Genomic DNA, 20,798 nt, shown 5'->3' on the forward strand with positions numbered 1-20,798 from the left:
AGTAATATAGGAGCGCCTTGAACAAGGTGGATACATGCGCCATATAAATTCTATATCATTATTATTATAATGTCCAATGTAGTTTATTTAAAAAAGAATGTGTCCAATTCTATTTAGAAATATCGGGTTAAATTAAATTTTATATATTTTTCACTGCATGTTTGTTGATATCGAGCAGAAATCCGCGGGCAATCTGCGGTATTCATGCGGGTGAATTGCGGCCGCTGCGGGTCTCCTACTGGTGTTCTGCTGGTGTGTTGCGGGCAGTCACCCGTAACTCACCCGTACAAAGTTTTGAGCATGTTCAAAACTTTTCTGCGGGCAACTCAGACTTGCGTGCGCCTCTGCGGGCAACATGCGTGTGAGATGCGTGCGAGATACTGTCAATGCGGGCGACCTGCGGGTAGCAAAAGTAGTTACCCGCAGGTCGCCCGCAAGGCTTGCACGGAACGATGTGACAGGGCCTTAAGGCCTTTAAGGCCTTTAAGGCCCTGTCAAACGCATGAAAACAAATGAAAGAAACCGCTGAGAAACTCACTTATCACCACGGAAAATAAGAACAGCGACTTTCAATATTGTGTCATTTTTCAACTTTTGAATTTTGACCTTGCCCCACATTTCAAGGCACCGCACCTCCATGTGAACCACAATCATATCATGTAGGGTATCATTTTAAAAATAATTGAATGATCCATTTATTAATATTTATTACTTATTGATATTCACTAAAACCGAGGAGAAATTATCGATCAAACTCAGATTTCCAAACTTTTTTAGGAGTTTAGTTGCCCGAATCTAGAAAAAAAAAACAAGAAAATTAATACATATCGAGTGATAGCAATTTACATCATATATCGACTTTTACAAAGTGCCACAAAAGTAACAAAACTTTAATTTGCTCCTCCATAACCTCCAATAAAAAAAATCTAAATTTTCTCACATTAAACACATTTAATAAAAAAATCTGATTAACAAGGAATCTGATTATAAGTTGCCATTCGCTCAATCACTTGCAAAATTCATACAAAAACATCAGGTTCCTTGTGAACTATCTGATTGTATGAACAAACACGCGGTCCTGTAATCAGTCCAGATTGGACCTTGGTGTTTGGAAGTTCCCTTTCCCAAAGCTAACATAGAGGACACATGTCTCCCAATCTCCACTCATGGTGGGGAGGGAAGAGGAGTGGATTGGCACCGATTAGAGGTTGGGAGACATGTGCCCTCTATGTTAGCTTTGGGAAAGGGAACTTCCAAACACCAAGGTCAAATCTGGACTATCCTGTAATATGTGGCGATCGGGGACTCACTTATCATTAGTCATCACAGAGGGGACGTGTGCCTGCATTTCTTTACACTCAGAAGTTTAAATTTAATCAACTAACGGGGCCCACTTGGGGACACTTCCTACCCCTTACACACAACTTGAAGTGATTGACCGAACATAATTATTATGCGCTCACTATATGAAATGGTTTGAAATGAGATAATGAATGTTTCTGGTCTGTGGACGTCCTCCATGGGTAAAACGTCCCCAGTAGAAGGTCATTACAAACTCGAACACCCACACTCTCACACTCTCCCTCGCATACTATGATACACACACGCGCGCCCGCGCTCAAAAAAAAACAGCTAATGTCCAGAGAAAACTTACAAGTAAAAAAAGTTGTCTAAATACCACCACCAAATAACTTATGTCAATACCGTCAACAGCACTATAAAATTACTTTTAAAAGTCTGCAAACCTTAATTTAATTAACAATTATTATTACTAAAGATGACATGCAACGACGAAGTCACATTATAGACATCACCTCAAAACCATTGTATGCCATAATCTAATACATATAGCACTGACCGGACTGAAGTTGACTGTTCCAAAACAGAAGAGAGCAATTCAGTTTTAGTTCACGCGAGATGGCGCTCTGTAATTATCGATACCAAAGCCATCAATAGAGAGATTACGGCCAACCCGGTTTCAATCATGGGTACACTGTTAAAAAAAACCTGATTTTACAGAAAAAAGAAGATTTTGCAGAAAGGAATAACAGAATCATTCTGTAAATTCATAAAGCAGATATTTTTCTGCAATTTAACAGAACAGGTCTGTTTAAAAAGGGAAAAAAAATTTCTTTAAGGAAATTTATAAGTTTCCATACACCAAATACCAATTTCCTGTAATTTTACATGATATAATGTAAGATAACGCAATCTGGTAAGATTATAGGTGTTCTCGAGACACTGCTACAGGAACTTCTTTTATTTTAAGGATAAATTTTCTAACAGTGTACCAACATGGCGCATAATGCTTTGTTAGGCAAGCCTAATTCAAAAGAAATTGTGCCACTTAATAATAATAATACAGAGTATTTCTAAAGCGCCAAATCCACATTGATTATGTGCTCAAGGCGCTACGTAAAGGAAATAAGAGAAAAATTACATGGAGCAGGAAGGGACGAAGATAAAAGAAGCACAGTCATGACAATGAAATCAAACTACTGCATGGAAGGCAATTTTAAACAAATGGGTTTTTAGAGCAATTTTGAAGTTATCGATATTTGAAATACTACGAATGGAATATGGCAACTGATTCCACAAGGATGGTCCCGCATGTGCAAATGACTTATCCCCCCATGATTTCTTGGATTTAGGAACTGTAAGCAACTTTGAATCAGAAGATCTTAAACGTCGAGGAGGATTGTATGGCATCAACAAATTAACATTATATTCTGGGGCAGATCCATGGATACAGTGAAAAACTCAGCTAACAATAATAACTTAAATACAATACGGTACTCGATGGGTAACCAATGCAGTGAGGACAGAACTGGAGTTATGTGAGTAGAGCGTCTGATAAGGGTAACAATACGGGCTGCAGAATTCTGTAATTTTTGTAAGCGTGAGAGTTTAGATTGTGGAAGTTGAAACAAAAGAGAATTGCCAAAATCAAGTCGAGATGATATCAGAGCATAGTAACCCAGTGAACCGGGTTGGCCGAACTCTCTCTATTAATGGCTCTGATCAATTCTGTAATTATTGATATTTTGGCTCACTAGTATCACTGATCATAAATATTATCTCCTCATCATTCTCCGCCTCGAGGACAATTTTGCAACCTCGTCATTGCCGATTGCACCAGACTACGATTTATTTTCCTTGGCATCGGATGTCTTGGCCTCGGGTAAAGGAGCTCGGGCGAGGCTAGGACTCTTGCTCGATGACCTTTTTTTTTCGATTTTGAAGACCCTGAATCGGGCTACAATTCTTAGACCTTTTTTTCAAAGATCTCTGAGTGTGCATTCAGAGCATCGATTCGCTACCCGAGACTTTCCCCTTTGATTTTTTTCATTGTCACCATTTCCGACGATGTCGATCTTGACTTGGAGGACGTCATCGAGGAGAGCCTACCAAAGCAGGGACAAGATTCCTTCCAGAGTATCAGGACACGCTTGTTGCAGACAAATGCAATAAATATGTAGACTCCTTGGAGAGAGTTGAGGATGATGAAGATATACCAGAGAGCTGTGACACCGGCGAAGGCAGCTATAAAACCCAATACCCAGGTGAAGCCAAGCAGAGTTGACATCTGTGAGAAGTTCAGGGAGATGCATATAGAGGGACAAATAAGATGACCACTAATTTTCAACGAAAATTAATCCCGACAAAGATAGAAACAACGGAAATATCCAGATTTATTAATTGGTGTGGTATTAGCCCCTGTTAATGCTCTGATCGGTCATTCGAGTCAACGGTGGTAATAAACGCTAAACATTTTAATTACATATTTCCATCAAGCAATAACAAAGAGGGGGGGGGTAAAGCATGGCAAGTACATTCACATATACCCCATCTCTTAACTTTATTACACATGTACCATACCTATCCCTCAAGCCCCATCCTTTTTGTAGCACATAGTGTTTAATATTTTTCCCTAAATGTTGGCCGTCATACCCAAAGCTTATGCAATTTCAGGACATTAAAAAAGTACTCACCTTTACATATATCACAAGGTCGGACGACAGTTTGGAGTCTTTGCTCTTGTGCTTGTTAACTGGACTAATTCTCATCTGATGAAGACCAACAACTACCATGACAAATAAAATAATATTGATGATGAGGAAACAAGCGACAGGGATTCCAAAGACATACAGATTGGCCAAACCATCACCGATCCAACAAGTTAGTGTACTGTAGCTGAGGGAGAAATGTTGAAAAGTTGTGCCAGTAAAATATATTCCAAGACAAGGACCGACCACAAGGACTGGGCACGCCCAAACAAATACAAGGAACCTTGCAAGTACCGAAGCGCCCTCATCGGTGTGGCCAAACTTTGCTGCGATGCCGAAACGACGTTGCAAATCAAAAGCAAGAGCTGTTGTATGTGAGAAAACTGCAATCCACATGTAGTGACCCATGATTGCAAAAGAGATGCAGATAGAAGAATTCAAGGCCGCTAGCCCACCAAATAAGATGAATAACTGGGCGACTATAAGGGTAATACAAAGACTCATAATCAAAATGTTTGAGGTTGCTTTCCGTAGAAGATTAAACTTGAGATAAGAAAGGAAAGTCAAGAAAAGTGCAATTACGGACAACGTAAGACCGACGGTACTTAGAATTGATTGAGCAGAAGAAAAATTTAGAAATCCAGAAGAATGGTTATTTTTCAATACGTAAGAGCAAACGAAAATTGTGTCGTTTCCAACTTCAAGATAGTCATTCGATGTCAATGTTCTGTTAAGAGGCAAATACAGGTAAGATCCATTGCCTAAGTCATCAAAAAGCGAGACGTTCTGTGATACCAAAGTACATGTTTCAGGTGGTACATTACACACTTGTAAATATTCTCGCTTTGAGTTCGTCTGCCCTGATATGATGTTATATTCAATGGAATAGATGGAATCGCGAAAGCTATATGCCATTTCTCCAACTAAAAACACCTGCCTTGTCCCGTTATCACGTGATTTTACGAAGTCATCATGTAGAACGACGTTGGGACAAATTTCTTTAAGGTTGCTGCATCCAATAGAAATTGTTAAAGTCATGTCACTACAAGTGACATTTCCGAAGTGGTTTTGAATGTTTTTGGACAAAATTACACTATCTAAATTTTCTTGAGAAACATCAACATTAATTCGTAGATATCCCCATATGTCCAGGCGTTGAGAACATACCGTTAAAGACCCATTCCCTATTGTTTCAGCTTGGAACTTACTAACCGAAAGATTACCAGATGTCATGTAGTTGCTATCGAATAAAGATATTATGTTATTGGGTAAATGCACATCAGGATTGCAGTTCGACCTATCTTCGATAGCGTACATGCACTCCACTTCAATAAGGACAGGAAGTCCTTCCTCGAACAAGCAACTCAAGTTTGAAGGAAGCCTTTGACAAGAGCTATTTATGAGACTATATCCCACTGGACACGAAAGGTTTAAACAAACGTTATGATATTGGTCATAGATTTTATTATCTCCACAGGAAATATCGAGTTGTTGTTCATGGCTAGGGAGATCGTTAACAGATGAAAAATCGAAAATGACAGAAATTGGATAATTCGGATAAGGGTAGACGGGCGCAATAATGGATTTATCAGTCGTGAAGGGTGGACATTTCATGTAAATCAAGTTTAAATAGATTGTATCGATATTTTGATTTAAGACCAAAGCGTTGTGACACAAGTAACAATGTGGGTTATTATAAACGCTGACGACACCTTTGTAGGACTCACATGCCTCAGCTAGTTGAACCATCGTATCATTGTCTTGGTCGACGTCGCATGATGTGCTTGGTGCATTATTACAATTTCTTCCAGCTGTTGATGAAAAGGGAGTCTCAAAGTTCCAGTCGCAATGTTTCATAATTCCAATGATTTGATCGTTATTGAAATTACTTCGTGATGTATTTGCGAACTCTGCAGACAGGCATGTTGCGTCTATTCCCCATGGTGTAACGCGGCTTACGTCATTCTTGAAGTTGCAAAGAACACAATATATATTTTTGAATGTGATGCTTTTCATGTATACTACAGGTATTAAAGTAAGTGAGTCTTCGCCCATCGCCTGACCTTCACATTTTGCTTTAGTCATGTCAGTCTTTTCATCATTCCATCGTTCATCACACTTGCTCACCATCAGATACTGATCATTATATTGTGGATTTCCTGCTGGTGTCACGCATGAGAACTGACTGGGATTAATGCCTTTGGTCGCCTCAGGGAAGTCATCATCAGCAAGATCTTCCACACATTCATTGAAAAAGTCGATACAACAGTCATTGAAGTAAAAGCAGTAAGGATCACAATAACACTGTCCATCTGAGTTGTACGGGGTAGTGGAACAGTTTTCACTGTTGCATGGTAACGAACGTGTACATACCGGGATCGTCCATCCATTTACGGTGTAATTTTCATACCATTCAACATCTCCAAACCCAAGTCCTGCAATCAAAGGAAAGCCAAATTATTCCACGATTATAATTATGCAATTACGAGAGAAATAAATTATGCGTTATTTTAATAACGCAAAATGCAAAAATGTATGCAAAGCATGTTCAAAGTATATGAAGAATGGCCCATTTCAATCGTTATAGGAGCCAATGGTTAGATCTAATTATAATTTCATGTCAAGAAACTGAGCTGAATCTCCACTTTTTATAGAGTTTATGAAACAAGATCTTCATTGAATGCATTTTTACAGGGGGCAGGGGGCGCGTCCCTCACTGTTTCAAAAAGGGGTACACAATATCAAATGCCCCCCACACTTTTTGTCGAAGGAGCAAAAAAAGAAAAAAGGGGGAAAGAAATTAAAAAAAAAGAAGGGGAAAGAGAGGAGAAAAAAGAAGAGGAAAAATAAGAGGAGGAAGACGAATGGATAAAAGAAGGTGAGCATGGTGAGGGGAAGACCTCTTTCATGCCATTATATAAAACTTTCGCTCACGCTTCGCGCTCTCGTTGCCTGTTCTCTGAGATGCATATCTTGCTCAATATATATATATAGGCTGATATGAAGTTTAAAATATCAAGTTTTGAATTCAATATACAAAACATTTCTCGGACATCGAGCTTTGTGAGTTGTTTATTGTTATGATATGATGTGATTAGATTTGGAGGTTACATGTAGTGTTTATATAAAGTGATGGAGGTGTAATTTCACTTTTTCATGTAATTGCTCAGGTATTTCAGACAAACAATTCAAACTTTCTGTTAGAGTCTTCATACAAAAAATGAGGCTGAAGTCATTGTCTTGTACAGTATAAACAATTTCGTTGTTTCATGCTTTTAATCAATTCAGAAGATTGAAAACAATATACATGTATGTAAATTACCTTAGGTTCTGATGATAATGCAGAACTAATTTGTGTTTTTTTTGTATTCCTCAATTTTATCTTGCCTTTGCACATGTTGCCATTTAAAGAAATATAAATCTATACTTTGTGAGTTGTTTATTGTAATGATATGATGTGATTAGATTTGGAGGTTACATGTAGTGTTTGTATAACCTGATGGAGGTGTAATTTCACTTTTTCATTTGTTTGATAAACAAATTGAATTTTTAGATAGTGTTCTTTTAATTGTGGAAATAAATTTAAATTGAATTGAATTACAATGTCCGTTTTATAACATATTTTGATTTATCGAGCACCTATTCTTTTCGTATATTCCATAAAGTTTTCAAAAGATATCCCCTTTCAGGTTTGATTGTCAAAAGGTATCATTTAGTATTGTGCACTCGCATTTTGATTGGTGCGTTATGTAAAACTATATTCTAACATACTTCTTAAAACCCCCTTTCATGACAGTTTATCAAAAAATTTGGCTCGCGATTTGCGCTCACATTATTTTTGTTAAAGATATATTAGCCTATGTATCCAATTCATAATTACAAAAGTGCTTAAAATGTCCAGTTTTCTGGTCTTAATATCAACAAATGTAACGCTCTCATTAGGCTTATTAGATCAATAAGTAAGATATTAACATTTTCATGAATTCCTACTAATCAAATTGTTCCTTTCGGAATATCGACAAGTTTCATCTCGCGCTTAGTAAGATGGATTGGAAGGCAGTCATCAATTTCATATGATGACAAAATGTACATAGAATTTCCCGGTCCTAGGTCAAAATGATAATTAAAAAAATCAGCTTGCGCTTCGAATTCGCATCATTTATTAAGTGCGATCCATATCCAATTCAGAATTTTCCTACACAGTAAATGAAATAGTGCTCAAATTCACTCCTTTTCCCCTTTTCAGATCGGAATATCAAATATTTTTAACTCGTGCTTCGCATTATTGATTTTCATAATTAAAAAAATTATTTAGAATGCTCAGATTCTAGGTCTAAATCTAAACACGCTCATGTTTATCGAGATACACAGCTTATTCTTTATCTAAAATGTGCTTAATTTATCCTGTTTCAGATTTTTAAAAATCTGCTCACACTTCGCGCTCGCATTATTAATATAGTTAGATACTCAATTACCCATCCTTTTCCTGATTAACATAACATGAATATCTGGTCCCGTTTTAAGTTCTAAATCTCAATTTTGATTCCGCTCGCGCTTCGCGTTCGCATCAATTGTATAGTTATATACCTATCCTGTCCATAATTACAAAAAGTGCTTAGAATGTCTAGCTTTTTGGTCAAAATGTCATAAATTTTCAGCTCGCACTTCGCAATTTGATTGTTCAAATATGTATCGTCTTCATGGGTAACTTCAAACAGTCCTCAACAGGTCCGTTTTCGATTAGGCCAGAACGTATGTTAAAAATTTCTGCTCGCAATAATTGTTACATACGCGCTTGTTCATGATCACAAACATTGCTCAAAATGTTCAATTTTCAGTACAAAAAACATGACATTTCCAAAAAAATTTACTCGCACTATTTGATTATAATACAATGAAATAGTGCAAGCTAAAAAAAAATTGGAAATAAAACAATATTGATATATTATATCAATATTTTTTAATAAGAATAAAGCTAAGAATTGAATGTATATATATAAATATAATTATATACACACACACATTCTTTTATATTTAAGAGCTACTACTAGAGATTTTTTTAAAAATACGTCATACAGCAACATTTGAAAGTCCAGCTACAAACCTGAAGTTTTAATGATTTCGAATGTTTTTAAACATGTTTGGATTTGGGGCTTTGGCGAGAAAACATTTTATGGACTCGTACTCTTCTTTTTCATGGAAGTACAATAATGGCAAATTAGCAAGCCGTTGATTGTGCCATCCAATGACCATGATGACAAGTCGGTACTTACATACTTGTACTAGTTCAACCAACATTTATTGGACTCTAATTTGAGCAATAATAATTTTTTTTGGCCGGGATGATTTGGATGGAATCTAGATACCATAATTGAGTAATTTTTAAGCAAGGATTTGTCTCATTATGAGCGCTTTTCAATAAGTTGGCGCTTATCCATACATATTACGTTCACTATTCATGAATATTGATGTAAACAATCATGATAACAGAAATGGGGTAAAAATTATCATTATTCATAATAACAAAAGCAAGTATTGCCGAAATATACCGTGAAAATATGAACACAGTACCCCAAACATATTGCGGGACAAAATGTGTCTTGAACGTCTCCACTCCATGACCAATGTGATATCCAAGTCTCATAATATTTGGGCGTAATATCTTGTGATTGTTATAGAATTTTTTTTTGTTGGGGGGGGGGGGGTTCTTTGCCTGATATAAAACTATACAATTTTTGTTCTTAAATGCATTAATCTTAATACAGTGAAACGAAATATGTCAACATTGAAAATAAAGTTTTGGATTCAGGCCCTTTTTAAGAATAAAATAAACATTTCAAATATATTTTTTATTCAAACCTCCTTAAACTCTTCGGCGTAAATATAGCAAGTATCAGGGCTATTTAACAGTTCAAAATGGTAAAAGATGGTTTAAACAAAAAATTGCAAGTAAACTATTCAAAAAGCTGTTGTACAACACAGACAGGACTGCCATGGGCCTTTGTACTGACACTAATCATGTTGATTATAGGGCAGTTTCTTCTTTTTTAAAGTAAATCCGACAGAGAGATTGTCAATATTTACTCATGATAACCTAACATGATGAAGGTCAGATGACTCGCCACATTTCCACAATAATCTGCCCAGAATAAATAAAACGTACCTCGACGGTGTTTCAGTCAAATATTAGCCATTTTCAATGTATTTTTGCTGACATGCTGACATATGAGGATAGAAAAGCAGTCATCTAAGCAAATCTATAATATTTGAGACTTTTTGGCCTCTTGTAAATGTTGGCAAATACTATACAAACCGTTAATAAAGATCAGAGTAAAAAGAAAGTCAAAGAAGTGACTGATCAGGAGAGATGTATGTTCTTTTTAGGATAACATGAATAAGATAATCAGCAGCAAAATAGATCAACTCACCGTTGGGCATGAAATTCAAGAAAAATAAACACAAAAGCACAATCCGAAGCCATGAAGCCATATGATCATTTCGATCTGCCATCCTTGGTCTGCTTTTCAGGACGGTCATATTGTACAGATTGAGATATTATGTAGCTAGAACACAAAGTTTAGAAATGCTTTGAAGCGACCCAGTAATATCTCCTTCTGTAGGCCGATGGATGCGTGAGCGATCGCAAAAAATAATAATTGTGCGGGGTTTTTTACATCTATATATTTCTTCCAACAAAGGCGTTTTGACAAATACAAAAGTTGTCATGGCCTTGATTTTTTCGCTAAGGTATTCAACTACAACACTGAAAATTCAGATATGTAAACGATAGTGACGTCACTTCTTTTGTCACTTCGAAACTACAGGCGAAATATAACACATAATAGAGTGGTTTCAAGAGCAATTACTCGGTCATGGTAGGAAGTGAGGGCATTGAAAGAGGTCAGGAGAGACAGAGAGAGAAGAGAAGAGAAGAGAAGAGAAGAGAAGAGAAGAGAGGGGAGAGAAAGGGAGAGGGTGAGAGATAGGAGGGGATAAAGGGGATGAAAAGAGGAAAGTGAAGAAAAACGTGATATGCCTATTTGTCTTTGCAATCCTTTTTACACTAAAAAACATGTACCCAATTTGGGTAAAATGGGAACATGCATGTTAATTGTTGGGTAAAAAGATACCAAATATTTTGTAAATTTTACGCAATGTGCCGTTGAAATTTTCCCTCAAACATGCATTTTGCCCAATATTGGAAGGAAATAATACAAGGCAAACATGCATGTTCCCTTTCTACCCAATATTGGGTAAAGTTTTACTCTCTGTTTTTAGAGTGTAAAGATCTCCCACCATTGATGAAACTCTTGATACTACAGAATACTATTATAAGAATATAGCTACTCAATTTTCCTGGTATGTCGCGACCGTGCAATATAGGTAACTGTATGATCTTTTGGTATATTACGGTTATATCAGGTAGCATGTGTATAAGCCCAGGGGTATAAACTTTCATAAGCTTCCCGGTTATATCCTGGGCGGAAGAACTTTAAAGTTGTATCAATATTAGCCAATTTCCAACTTTCGACAGCTATACTGCGTTACAATGATACAATCGACCCATCCTCCCCCGCCCCCCCCCCCCCGTCAACAAATGGTTTTATCTCATATCTTTGTAGGCTGTATATATTTCCGAAGAATATACAGAAATGTCTTATTTTTCAAGGAGGGCGTTTTATTTTAGCATCATCGAAATCATTGAAGAAGCTCTTTCAATTATGAAAGAAATGAAAGAGAAAATGCAGTAGGCTAAAGTTTCAAGAGAGGTTCCAGAGTGATGGTTAATATATTTTCAGTGGAGATGTCTTTATAGGAATATATTGGCTTCTGTCCTTTTTAAAGGACAAGTCTACCCTAACAAAATGTTAATATGAATTTTTAAAAAATCAAATAAGCATAACGCCAAAAAGATCATCAAAATCGAATGCAAAATATGAAATTTCACAATTTCACAATCATAATTATGCACAACCCCTTTTGTTTTGCTTGTCAGATTATTTCTTTTGTTTTGCATCCCCCCCCCTAAATTTTGGTTTGATAACCTTTTTTTTTTGCTTGTCAGATTATTTTTCTTGCGTTCCCCCTAACTTTTGGGTTGATAACCCCCCCTTTTTTTTTTGCTTGTCAATTTTTTTTCCTATGTCCAACCATAAATTTCAGGTGGACCCCTTCCCCTAAATTTGTGGGCTTCCGCCGCCAATGGTTCGTAGTTAAATCTGCCATTCCATTCTTGCACAAAATCACTCCTGCTGTAAACTCTGTTTCTCCAACTCTCCCCATGCACCCCCTTCACAAATACACGCACCCATGCACACCCCCACCCCCCCCCCAACACACCCTCACACAGACACACTTCTCATTTTTGCTTCAAACATCAGTTCGGACATAGACCCCAATCATAATTTAAAAATTCTAATATGTTTTTTTTTATAACAATCAATACTGACACTTGCAATTTGACAACACTCCAATGGTTGAAAGACAAAATATGGACGGATAAAAATATTGCTCATTGCTCAATTGTAGTTCAGAGCAAGAAACATTAACTCTATATGAGTGATCGCATTTGCCTTGTCATCCCCCAGTTGGCTACATGTAGGAATTTAAAAAAAAATCTTACTACATGATTTGTAAGTACAAACATATCTTATAGAATGGAAAATCTCAGTTGAAAACATGATTATAAATCAACATCTGCACTTCACGTGGAAAATGCCAGAACCACCCCCCCGCGCCCCCTCCAAAAAATAGATAAATATCAGTCACCATTGTACTGAAATAATGAAAACATAACGTAATAAAATTACATTCCTAGACATATTAACTGCACACATTGATGTTTGTAGAGAATCAGTTTTGACATCTATTGACACTATTGCCGTGAACGCTATTTAGACTCTACTTCGATTTTGGCTTTTTTGGGGGAACTCGGCGTGCGGATGTACAACTTCCGGTGCTTCAACACGGAATAGGCCAATCAGCGTTATTGTTCCCATCCAGTTAGTGGAGAGATCGGTGGTAGAAGTGGGTGGGGTGAGTGCGCTTGTGTGTCGGGATGTGTGCGTGTCCGCTCATACTGTGATATGTCTTTATTTCGGAAAGAAAACGTGGTAGGACAAACAGAAAGATATTTCAAGGCCTTTTAACTTTCGTTTTATTTTTTGTAAAGAAGAAAAGATTTTAAAAAATGGCAACTAAACCATGATCATTGATCAAAAACATCAATCCAGTCCAAGTTGGTAGCAGACCACGCGACCGAACCTAATATTGCAGTGAGGGAGAATTTGGGGAATAGGACCAAGCTGTAGTCAATCAAGTAGATAAAATGTCAATTTGTGATCAGAAAAGGGTTACTGTGAGGAGGTCCGGAGCTGGAAAAGAGATCGAGCTTTCAGAAGACGTCCGTCAATCATTATAATCTAATGAAAACAAATGCACAAGTTGACGATTGTAAACACAAAGTCATTAAGTATAACACATCAAAATATGAAATCTATTTCCATGAATAAAGTAAAACCGGGGACAATACACTTATTAGAAACGAAATATCTTGGCGGATAATGATTGATTGTGTGGTTATAGAGATCGTTCCGTGTGAGTGTTTTCATAGTTCTTTTCAGATTGCACATTCGCTCTGAATATCATTGGTTAGATCTGTATTATTTCTACACCTTCTACTCCAGTGCCTCCTTTCGTTTCGAGACAATGAACAGGGCACATGAAGTAATAGTTAAAAATTCCCTCGTTTGGCAAAGGTGGGGAGAAGATAAAAAAAAACGACTGTTCACTACTTCCTCATTTGAGAATATATTTGAGAGTATGTTCTGTGACAAGACAAGTCCATGGTCATATCGATATATTAATTCAAGAACATTCAAACGATTTAATTCTTCGATTCAAGATGGCAGCAAAGGTTCGCCTGCTGTTCTTGCTCATATTGGTGTTTCTTACACCTAGCGGTGAGATTTCAAACCCTTCTTAAAGTACTCATTAAGAATTTCGATATCATATTGCATTGATTTTGAAAGTATAATGTATTAGTCATTCCCAGCAATCCGATATGGATAAGGATTGAGTAGGGTCATCCAGGTCACAGGATGGAAGAAAATAAGAATGTCTATACATCTAGGTGTGTGAAGTCATTTTTCTACAGGGATGATTTTTTTTATTGATACTCACTATAGTTTTGTAATCAATCACCATGGCATAGAGTCATTTAATTTGATTCCTGTTCATTTGAATAATTTATTTTGGCCTTGAAACTATGTAATACCAAATAATTCAATTGAAAGAAAAGACTTCTACTTGACCCCGATAAAATAACCTGGCTCTGCCCCTGTTACAAGATATGATTTTGTTTGTGGCTTTCTGGTATGCAGTCGCTCAATAGAATTGTGAGATAAGTTGTTGAAGGCATTTATTTTTTATAAAGAAGGGGAGCCTAGTATCCCTCAAATGTAAAGTTTAAATTTTCACAGAGTCATCAGATGAAAAAATATATAATGGTCTCTGCACTTTTGTAAAATTGAACTCTTACTAAAGCTTGAGACAGACTTTAATCTTTAAATTGAAGCAGTATTAATGTAAGCATTTTCGATAAATTAATGTGATTGTACGCTTATAATTATTAGGTTTTTTAAATAATTAATTTTGTATTTTCATCCATTACAGAAGAAAGATTTGTAAACGTCACAATAGAAGGCTTGACCGTCCCCGTTTGCGAGTCCCACTCTCTGTGTAACCCACAAAATGGATGCACTTCAGTCAACCCTCCCTCGGATTTAACATGCCATTGTGATCCGCCTTGTTTCTTCTTCAACGATTGTTGCCCCGATTTCCTAACAACGTGCACCAATTCATCTCCTCTTTATAGCCAGTTTGTCAATGCAACCGAGAACATCGATTCTGACCAGCTGTCCTGTATGATCCCTCCTCACTCATATTCTTCGGGCAAAAATACAGCGTTTCTGATGATCGACAAGTGTGCATCAGACTGGAACAATGTCTTGGTACAGGAATACTGCGAAGGATTTGCAACTGAGTCTGACTTCTTCACCCTAGCTCCTGTATCTTTCGTGTCATCCATTAGTTTCAAGAATCCATACTGTGCTAAATGTAACAGGATAAATCTCCATGATGTCACTCCTTGGTCTTTCTTTGTGGAATGTAGCACTCAAGCCCCGGAGATACCCACTAATGCGACCTTTCAAGAGCGTGTTACAATATTGATGAAGAATTGTACTAATTGGTTCTTCGTGCCTCCATCATCTGGTATAACGGATGTGAGAATATGTTCCAATACAGAGTTTGGTACTTGTCGGAATACCGATGACGGAGAAGCATCATTTGCTATCCAACGTGCTTGTCGTTCCTATCTAGCAACGTTCATTTCGCTCAGAGATGGCCGTATGTACAGAAATCCTCACTGTTTTCTATGTGATAACACGTCCGACCAGTACAATATATCCATACTTCATTCCTCAGTGGGTGATGTAATACCTTGTACAGATCATCAGCAGACAGTCACCATCAGGGAGCCATTGACTACGCAGGTGCAAGAGATTGCCACTTACAGCCAAATGACACAAGTCTATATGACATATGTAGTTTCTCTAAGCATTGATGCCATCGTTGCTGAGGGGCCTTCTACAGACTTTGACCCTCTATGGTCAGGTACTTTCAATCAGGAGTCTTCACTACATCCCTTACCCCCTATATCAGTTTTGATTGATTTTACGTCACTCCATGACGCGCCATCCTTAGAAGAAATCGTGCCAGTAGCTTGCAACCACACACAGGTCTTTGACCCATCTATGCAAATGTGTATCGAACTCTCCTGCCCTGCAGGCTACAAACTCTTAGATAGGTCATGTGTCGTCGATTCAACCAAAGGTGACATGAGATGTTTGAATGATAGTCGAATACCTTCTACTGCCACAGTGAGTTGCGAGCATGAAGTCGTAGGAAAATCGTTCTGTGGCCCTTTGTGGCCCATTGCAAATGAATCAGTGTCGTGGTTCACCCTACATAGCAGCCTTCCCCAGAATATTAAAGTTCGAGAGATAAGCGCGACGTGGAGGAATGTGAGCTCTTCTCGTATTGGAATCTGCTTACAAGTTGTCACCCTCACTTTTGATTTGCCCAGGGGCTTTGTGCCGTTCAGACAACCATCTAAGATGGTCCGGTGGGTTGTCCCAGGGACCAGGAATTCGGGAGACCTGACATGCCGTTTATCAGAAGTCAATGTGCAAGTAGGATGTGTTAGAAGAGGAGATCAGATATGTAGTAACAATTCTGTCTGGTTTAATGAATTCCAGATTATGGGTGATTCTTCAAGGACAATTTTTTTTGTGAGCGAAACTAATACCTCTTACGCGATTGAAGATTCTCTCTTGACACAAAGATTTCGGTGGTATTCTGATAATTCCAGCAATGTAGATGCAGATCTTTTGGTTTGTATGCGTGAGAACGCGTCACGATGTGCGATGATAACGTTAGAGGTCGATGACTTTGTCATGTTAAGAAATGGTTCAGTTTTGTATAAACCACTCGGTATGATTTTTGATCAAGATAATTACAAATTGGTGAATAACGACTCCATTCAAGTCTGTTCCTTCCTAGACAGTACTGGAAACACCACCCGTGAATATTACCTAATCACATTTTCAAAAGGGCAGTCTATAACAAGTTTCATTGGTTGTCTTCTGTCGATTGCTTGCCTTGTGTTTACCCTTGTCACCTACGTCAAGTTTGGAAGCCTTCGAAAATCTATTTGTAGTCAGTTAGTAATGAGTACATGCGTTTCCTTGACATTGGCACAGTTAATGTTGCTCTTCAGTGGCATGGCGAAATCGAACCACATCTCTTGCACATGTTTTGCCGTACTCGGACACTACCTGTGGCTTGTTGTCTTTGCACATTCGATGGCCCTTGCATTTGACCTCTATCGCAGGTTTGGACTAACTCAAAAGGTCAAGAAAACATCCGAAGGCCAGAGACTACTGGTGGTGTTTCTTGTCTCTGCGTGGGGGTCACCATTGCTCATCGTCATACCCTGCGTGATAGTCCACCTCTGTAAGTTGCCCCATGTTGCACTGACTTACGGTACAATCAAATCCTGCTGGATTGGTAATGGCTTCATGAACCTCTATGTGTTTGGTGTGCCCATGGCCCTCAGTCTGATCTTTAATGGAATTCTCTTTGCTCTCGTTGTTGCTGGTCTTCGTAAAAGGACAAACCAAACCACGAAGAGAAAGTCATCGAAGCTGACGACTGAAGGTGTTGTCTATCTGAAGGTAAGATTGCTTCACTTTTTACTTTAATCATACTTTTAATTCCACGTTGTTCGATGAAAATGGGGGAAATTAACATGAAAATCGCTAAATATTTAAGATTGATTAAAAATCACTTAATGTCTTAAGTTCTTATTGATATGGCTAAAACATTTACTATTGATAAGGGCTGTAATCGCCAGACATGCGGATTTAGAGACATATTGTAAACAAAAACTCACTTCTATAGAAAACGCAAAATCCCAGATCAACCAACGACTACAAGAAATACGATACGGATTTTAAACTGTAGCATTATCAATAACCGAAGTCACAGTAGTGTTCTGAGTAATAAGCCATAATCATGAAAATGTGAATGGATACCCCTACAAGAGGGACGTTTTTTTTAACGAAATAAAGAACGGGTGCTAGAGAATTAGGTATTTATGACCACACCTTCCTCTTTATGCTCTTCTGTCTTTCGTCACGCTTCCCTTTACTTCTGATTCTTCCCCCTTTTCTCTCTTTTCCACACTTTGTCTCTACTTGAAAAATCAGAGGGAATAGCAACCTCACAATCCACTGTTCCCTGTAGCGCTATTACTGCCCTAAACCATGTCAACGTTTTCTTGTTTTCCCATTTTACCGCAGATGTCAACACTACTTGGATTCACATGGATATTTGGTTTCATTGCTGCCTTTGCCAACGTTACGGCTCTCTTGTATATCTTCATCATCCTCAACTCTCTCCAAGGAGTCTACATCTTTATCGCTTTCATCTGTAACAAGCGTGTCTTTAAGATGTGGCAAGACTCATGCTCGTGCAACCATTGTGCCTCATTCACCTACATATGTCAGTTTTTGCGATCCCTGTCGGCAGAGCAATCGTCATCCATCAAAACTTCCGAATCAACACGGACCTTGTCTTCTGTGTCGTCCACGAAGAAGGGAAATCCGGGTACGTCCATCTCTATGACAGAAACTTCATCTAGCTATTCTGTACGTGATGTGAATCCAGACCTGATTGAGACAGATTCCTCGGCCTTTGAAACACCGATGCCGGTCTTCGAGTCCCCGCCTCGCTCCACTTCGGCACGAAAAGACATACCGATTCCAATTTCCAGTCAACTCATGGATGAGCTGAAAGCGCAGTTTGGAAGAAAGGTGTAGGTCAAACAGATATGGGATTCATAAAAATAATGTGACCGGACATTTAAGAAAGACTGAGTAATGTTGCGGTTGGGATGTCGCGTGCTTCGACGCAATATATATATTTTTTTGTTTCATTGTTTCATTGGGCTACACATTTATAAATTGAGACAACGTACAAGCAGGATGGGACTCTAATCGTAATGGCGACATGTAGAGAAAAGACACGAATGTCGGACGGCGCTTTATAACACAGACACGAATGTCAGACGGCGCTCTATTGCTATATCTTTACCCAGACCCGAATGACAGACGGCGCTTTATTGCTGTATCATTACACAGACACGAATGTCAGACGACGCTAAGCTATAGGGTTACACCAGAACCGATTTCTTCCGCATAAATTCTGGCCGATTCTGCCCGAATGTGGCCTGATTTGGATGGTTTCGGTGGATTCTCTGATTCAGGAAGCTCCCCGAATAGAGACAAATTGGTCCAGAATAAGTCCCGATTCAGCGCTGAATCGCCAAGAATGGACACGAATCAATTTTGGCCATCCCGAATAAAGCCGAATGTCACCCGAATAGTGGCAAGAATTGAACCAAAGGTGCCTAGAATCGAGGCGAATGTGGCCCAATTGCTCCGGTTACAGCCGAATGACGACCCGAATCGGAACGAATATGGCCAAATGTGCCAAGCTCGGACCGAATCTGCCCAGTATACTCCGAATGCCTCCCCTTATCCAACCGAATGTCATCTGAATATACATCCCAAATGTGACCCGAATGAAATGTTGTTGTGGAGGGTATTCGGCCGGTTTTGAACGTATGAAAACGAGCCGAAGAAACATATTCTTAAAGAAACTATATGTGTATATTTTTATTTGTATTATCATAATGTGATCTACGTAGAGTATGACTTGGTGGATGATGGCTAGAGGGTCTCAGTTACACTCTCTTATCGATTTTGCTGGGATGCATTACGTTCATGCTTGGTATTCCCCTGGATTTTTCACTCGCTTACAGGAGCTTGGGAACGAGTTTTTAAGAGTTGGTGCTAGTTTGCCAACCCCCCCCCCAAAAAAAAAAGGGGAAGATGATTTTGGTCCTATTTCTAACATTTTAGCATACTAACCTGATTTCCAGGGGGTGCTGACTTTGGTGTATAACATACTCAGCACCCCGAGAAGAAATATGGTGGTGCCTAGGTCCCCCCTCCACTTCCCAGGGCAATGTTCGCTTGTCTTTTTATTATGGAATGAATTGTATATTTTCTTTTTAATTTATGAATTAATAAAACATTGCAGTGGGGAATTGGAAAAAAGGGTTGATCAATTACCTTCACCTGTGCATTTATATGTGTTGTTTAATGCACTGAATCATGTTTTTGCACTCCCCGCATTCTATCGTTGGCTTGTGATTGTATGATTTAGTAGCTTATGGTTTGTTGGGACTGTTTCTTATGTACGGTATAAAAATCAAAACAGTATATGCAGTACATGTACAAAATCAAGAATTACAATGGTGACTGTTTACATAAATGCTTCAAACGACACGGATAGATCGCTATATTCAGAGCCATTGATATAATTATAATGAACGCAAAATTGACGAAAAGGGTGATGTGTAAACTACTTTTAGTGATTTTGCTTGTGATTTTTTATTCCCCATATCCATGGGGCGGATCTAGCTTTTTCCCAAGGAGGGGGTTTGACCGAGAAATTTGACGAGCAAAAAAATAAGGGGGGGCTTTACACCAAAATAAAGGTCATTTTGGTACTTAAAAATTTGACACGAGGAGAAAAATGTGTCACTGCCAAATGAATGAAGGGGAAATCACTATAAAGTGAAGGTATTATTATTATTATTATTTTTTTTTTTTTTGGGGGGGGGGGGGGGGGGGGTTGGCGTCAAATGTCATTACTTTTTTTACTTGGCAGCCCACGGGGGGGGGGAACCATCTTATCCCCGTAGATCCGCCACTGCTAACTTCCTCGTCTGCTTGTTTTTTATCTTATCAATTATCATATCTTATTTCTTTTTTTTCCAATATGTCAAGATTTATTACCACATAAGACATTACCAATATTATAAATCAATATCCAAATTTATTCCATGAAACTAGACTCCGTGATTTATTTTATTTATGGAAATTCATAAACTTTTCAGCCGAAGAAAAATCTTTAAAAAATCCCCTTTTGATTATTTGGAACCAAATACCAGTAATGATAGATTTAATGAAATATAATGTAACTTTCAGCAATTGCTCAAACTTTATTTGTATTCGGTATAAAAAAATATTTTACCCGGTTTGTTCATCATTTCTTTGCTTGCTGTTGCTTTTCAGCCCTCTAAATTTGTGATGTCAA

At 38.1% G+C, this 20,798-nt stretch overlaps 2 protein-coding genes across 2 annotated transcripts; one reads left to right on the top strand and one right to left on the bottom strand.

Moving 5' to 3' along the window:
• Positions 1-1,354: 1,354 nt before the first annotated feature.
• On the bottom strand, positions 1,355-10,829 carry LOC129273497 (uncharacterized). The gene is made up of 3 exons (XM_054910537.2): positions 10,436-10,829; positions 3,993-6,442; positions 1,355-3,586 (listed from the first exon to the last, which is right to left on the bottom strand). Exons 1-3 carry the CDS (start codon positions 10,542-10,544, stop codon positions 3,317-3,319), a joined length of 2,829 nt encoding a protein of 942 aa, XP_054766512.2. The 5' UTR covers positions 10,545-10,829; the 3' UTR covers positions 1,355-3,316.
• Positions 10,830-13,880: 3,051 nt separating this feature from the next.
• LOC129272910 (uncharacterized) lies at positions 13,881-20,306 on the top strand. The gene is made up of 3 exons (XM_054909996.2): positions 13,881-13,969; positions 14,682-17,305; positions 17,933-20,306. Exons 1-3 carry the CDS (start codon positions 13,912-13,914, stop codon positions 18,449-18,451), a joined length of 3,201 nt encoding a protein of 1,066 aa, XP_054765971.2. The 5' UTR covers positions 13,881-13,911; the 3' UTR covers positions 18,452-20,306.
• The last annotated feature ends 492 nt before the right edge of the window (positions 20,307-20,798 follow it).

Source organism: Lytechinus pictus, chromosome 12 (genome assembly GCF_037042905.1).
Source record: "Lytechinus pictus isolate F3 Inbred chromosome 12, Lp3.0, whole genome shotgun sequence".
Taxonomy (NCBI): Eukaryota; Metazoa; Echinodermata; class Echinoidea; order Temnopleuroida; family Toxopneustidae; genus Lytechinus; species Lytechinus pictus.

What these genes read in the sequence shown, in the direction of transcription:
- LOC129273497 (XM_054910537.2), bottom strand. Translation starts at nt 10,544, where the DNA reads ATGACCGTCCTGAAAAGCAGACCAAGGATGGCAGATCGAAATGATCAT. An exon ending in CTTGAATTTCATGCCCAACG is followed by an intron (nt 6,443 to 10,435) that starts GTGAGTTGATCT and finishes CTTTGATTGCAG; the next exon opens with GACTTGGGTTTGGAGATGTT. An exon ending in ACCTTGTGATATATGTAAAG is followed by an intron (nt 3,587 to 3,992) that starts GTGAGTACTTTT and finishes AACTTCTCACAG; the next exon opens with ATGTCAACTCTGCTTGGCTT.
- LOC129272910 (XM_054909996.2), top strand. Translation starts at nt 13,912, where the DNA reads ATGGCAGCAAAGGTTCGCCTGCTGTTCTTGCTCATATTGGTGTTTCTT. An exon ending in GGTGTTTCTTACACCTAGCG is followed by an intron (nt 13,970 to 14,681) that starts GTGAGATTTCAA and finishes CATCCATTACAG; the next exon opens with AAGAAAGATTTGTAAACGTC. An exon ending in AAGGTGTTGTCTATCTGAAG is followed by an intron (nt 17,306 to 17,932) that starts GTAAGATTGCTT and finishes ATTTTACCGCAG; the next exon opens with ATGTCAACACTACTTGGATT.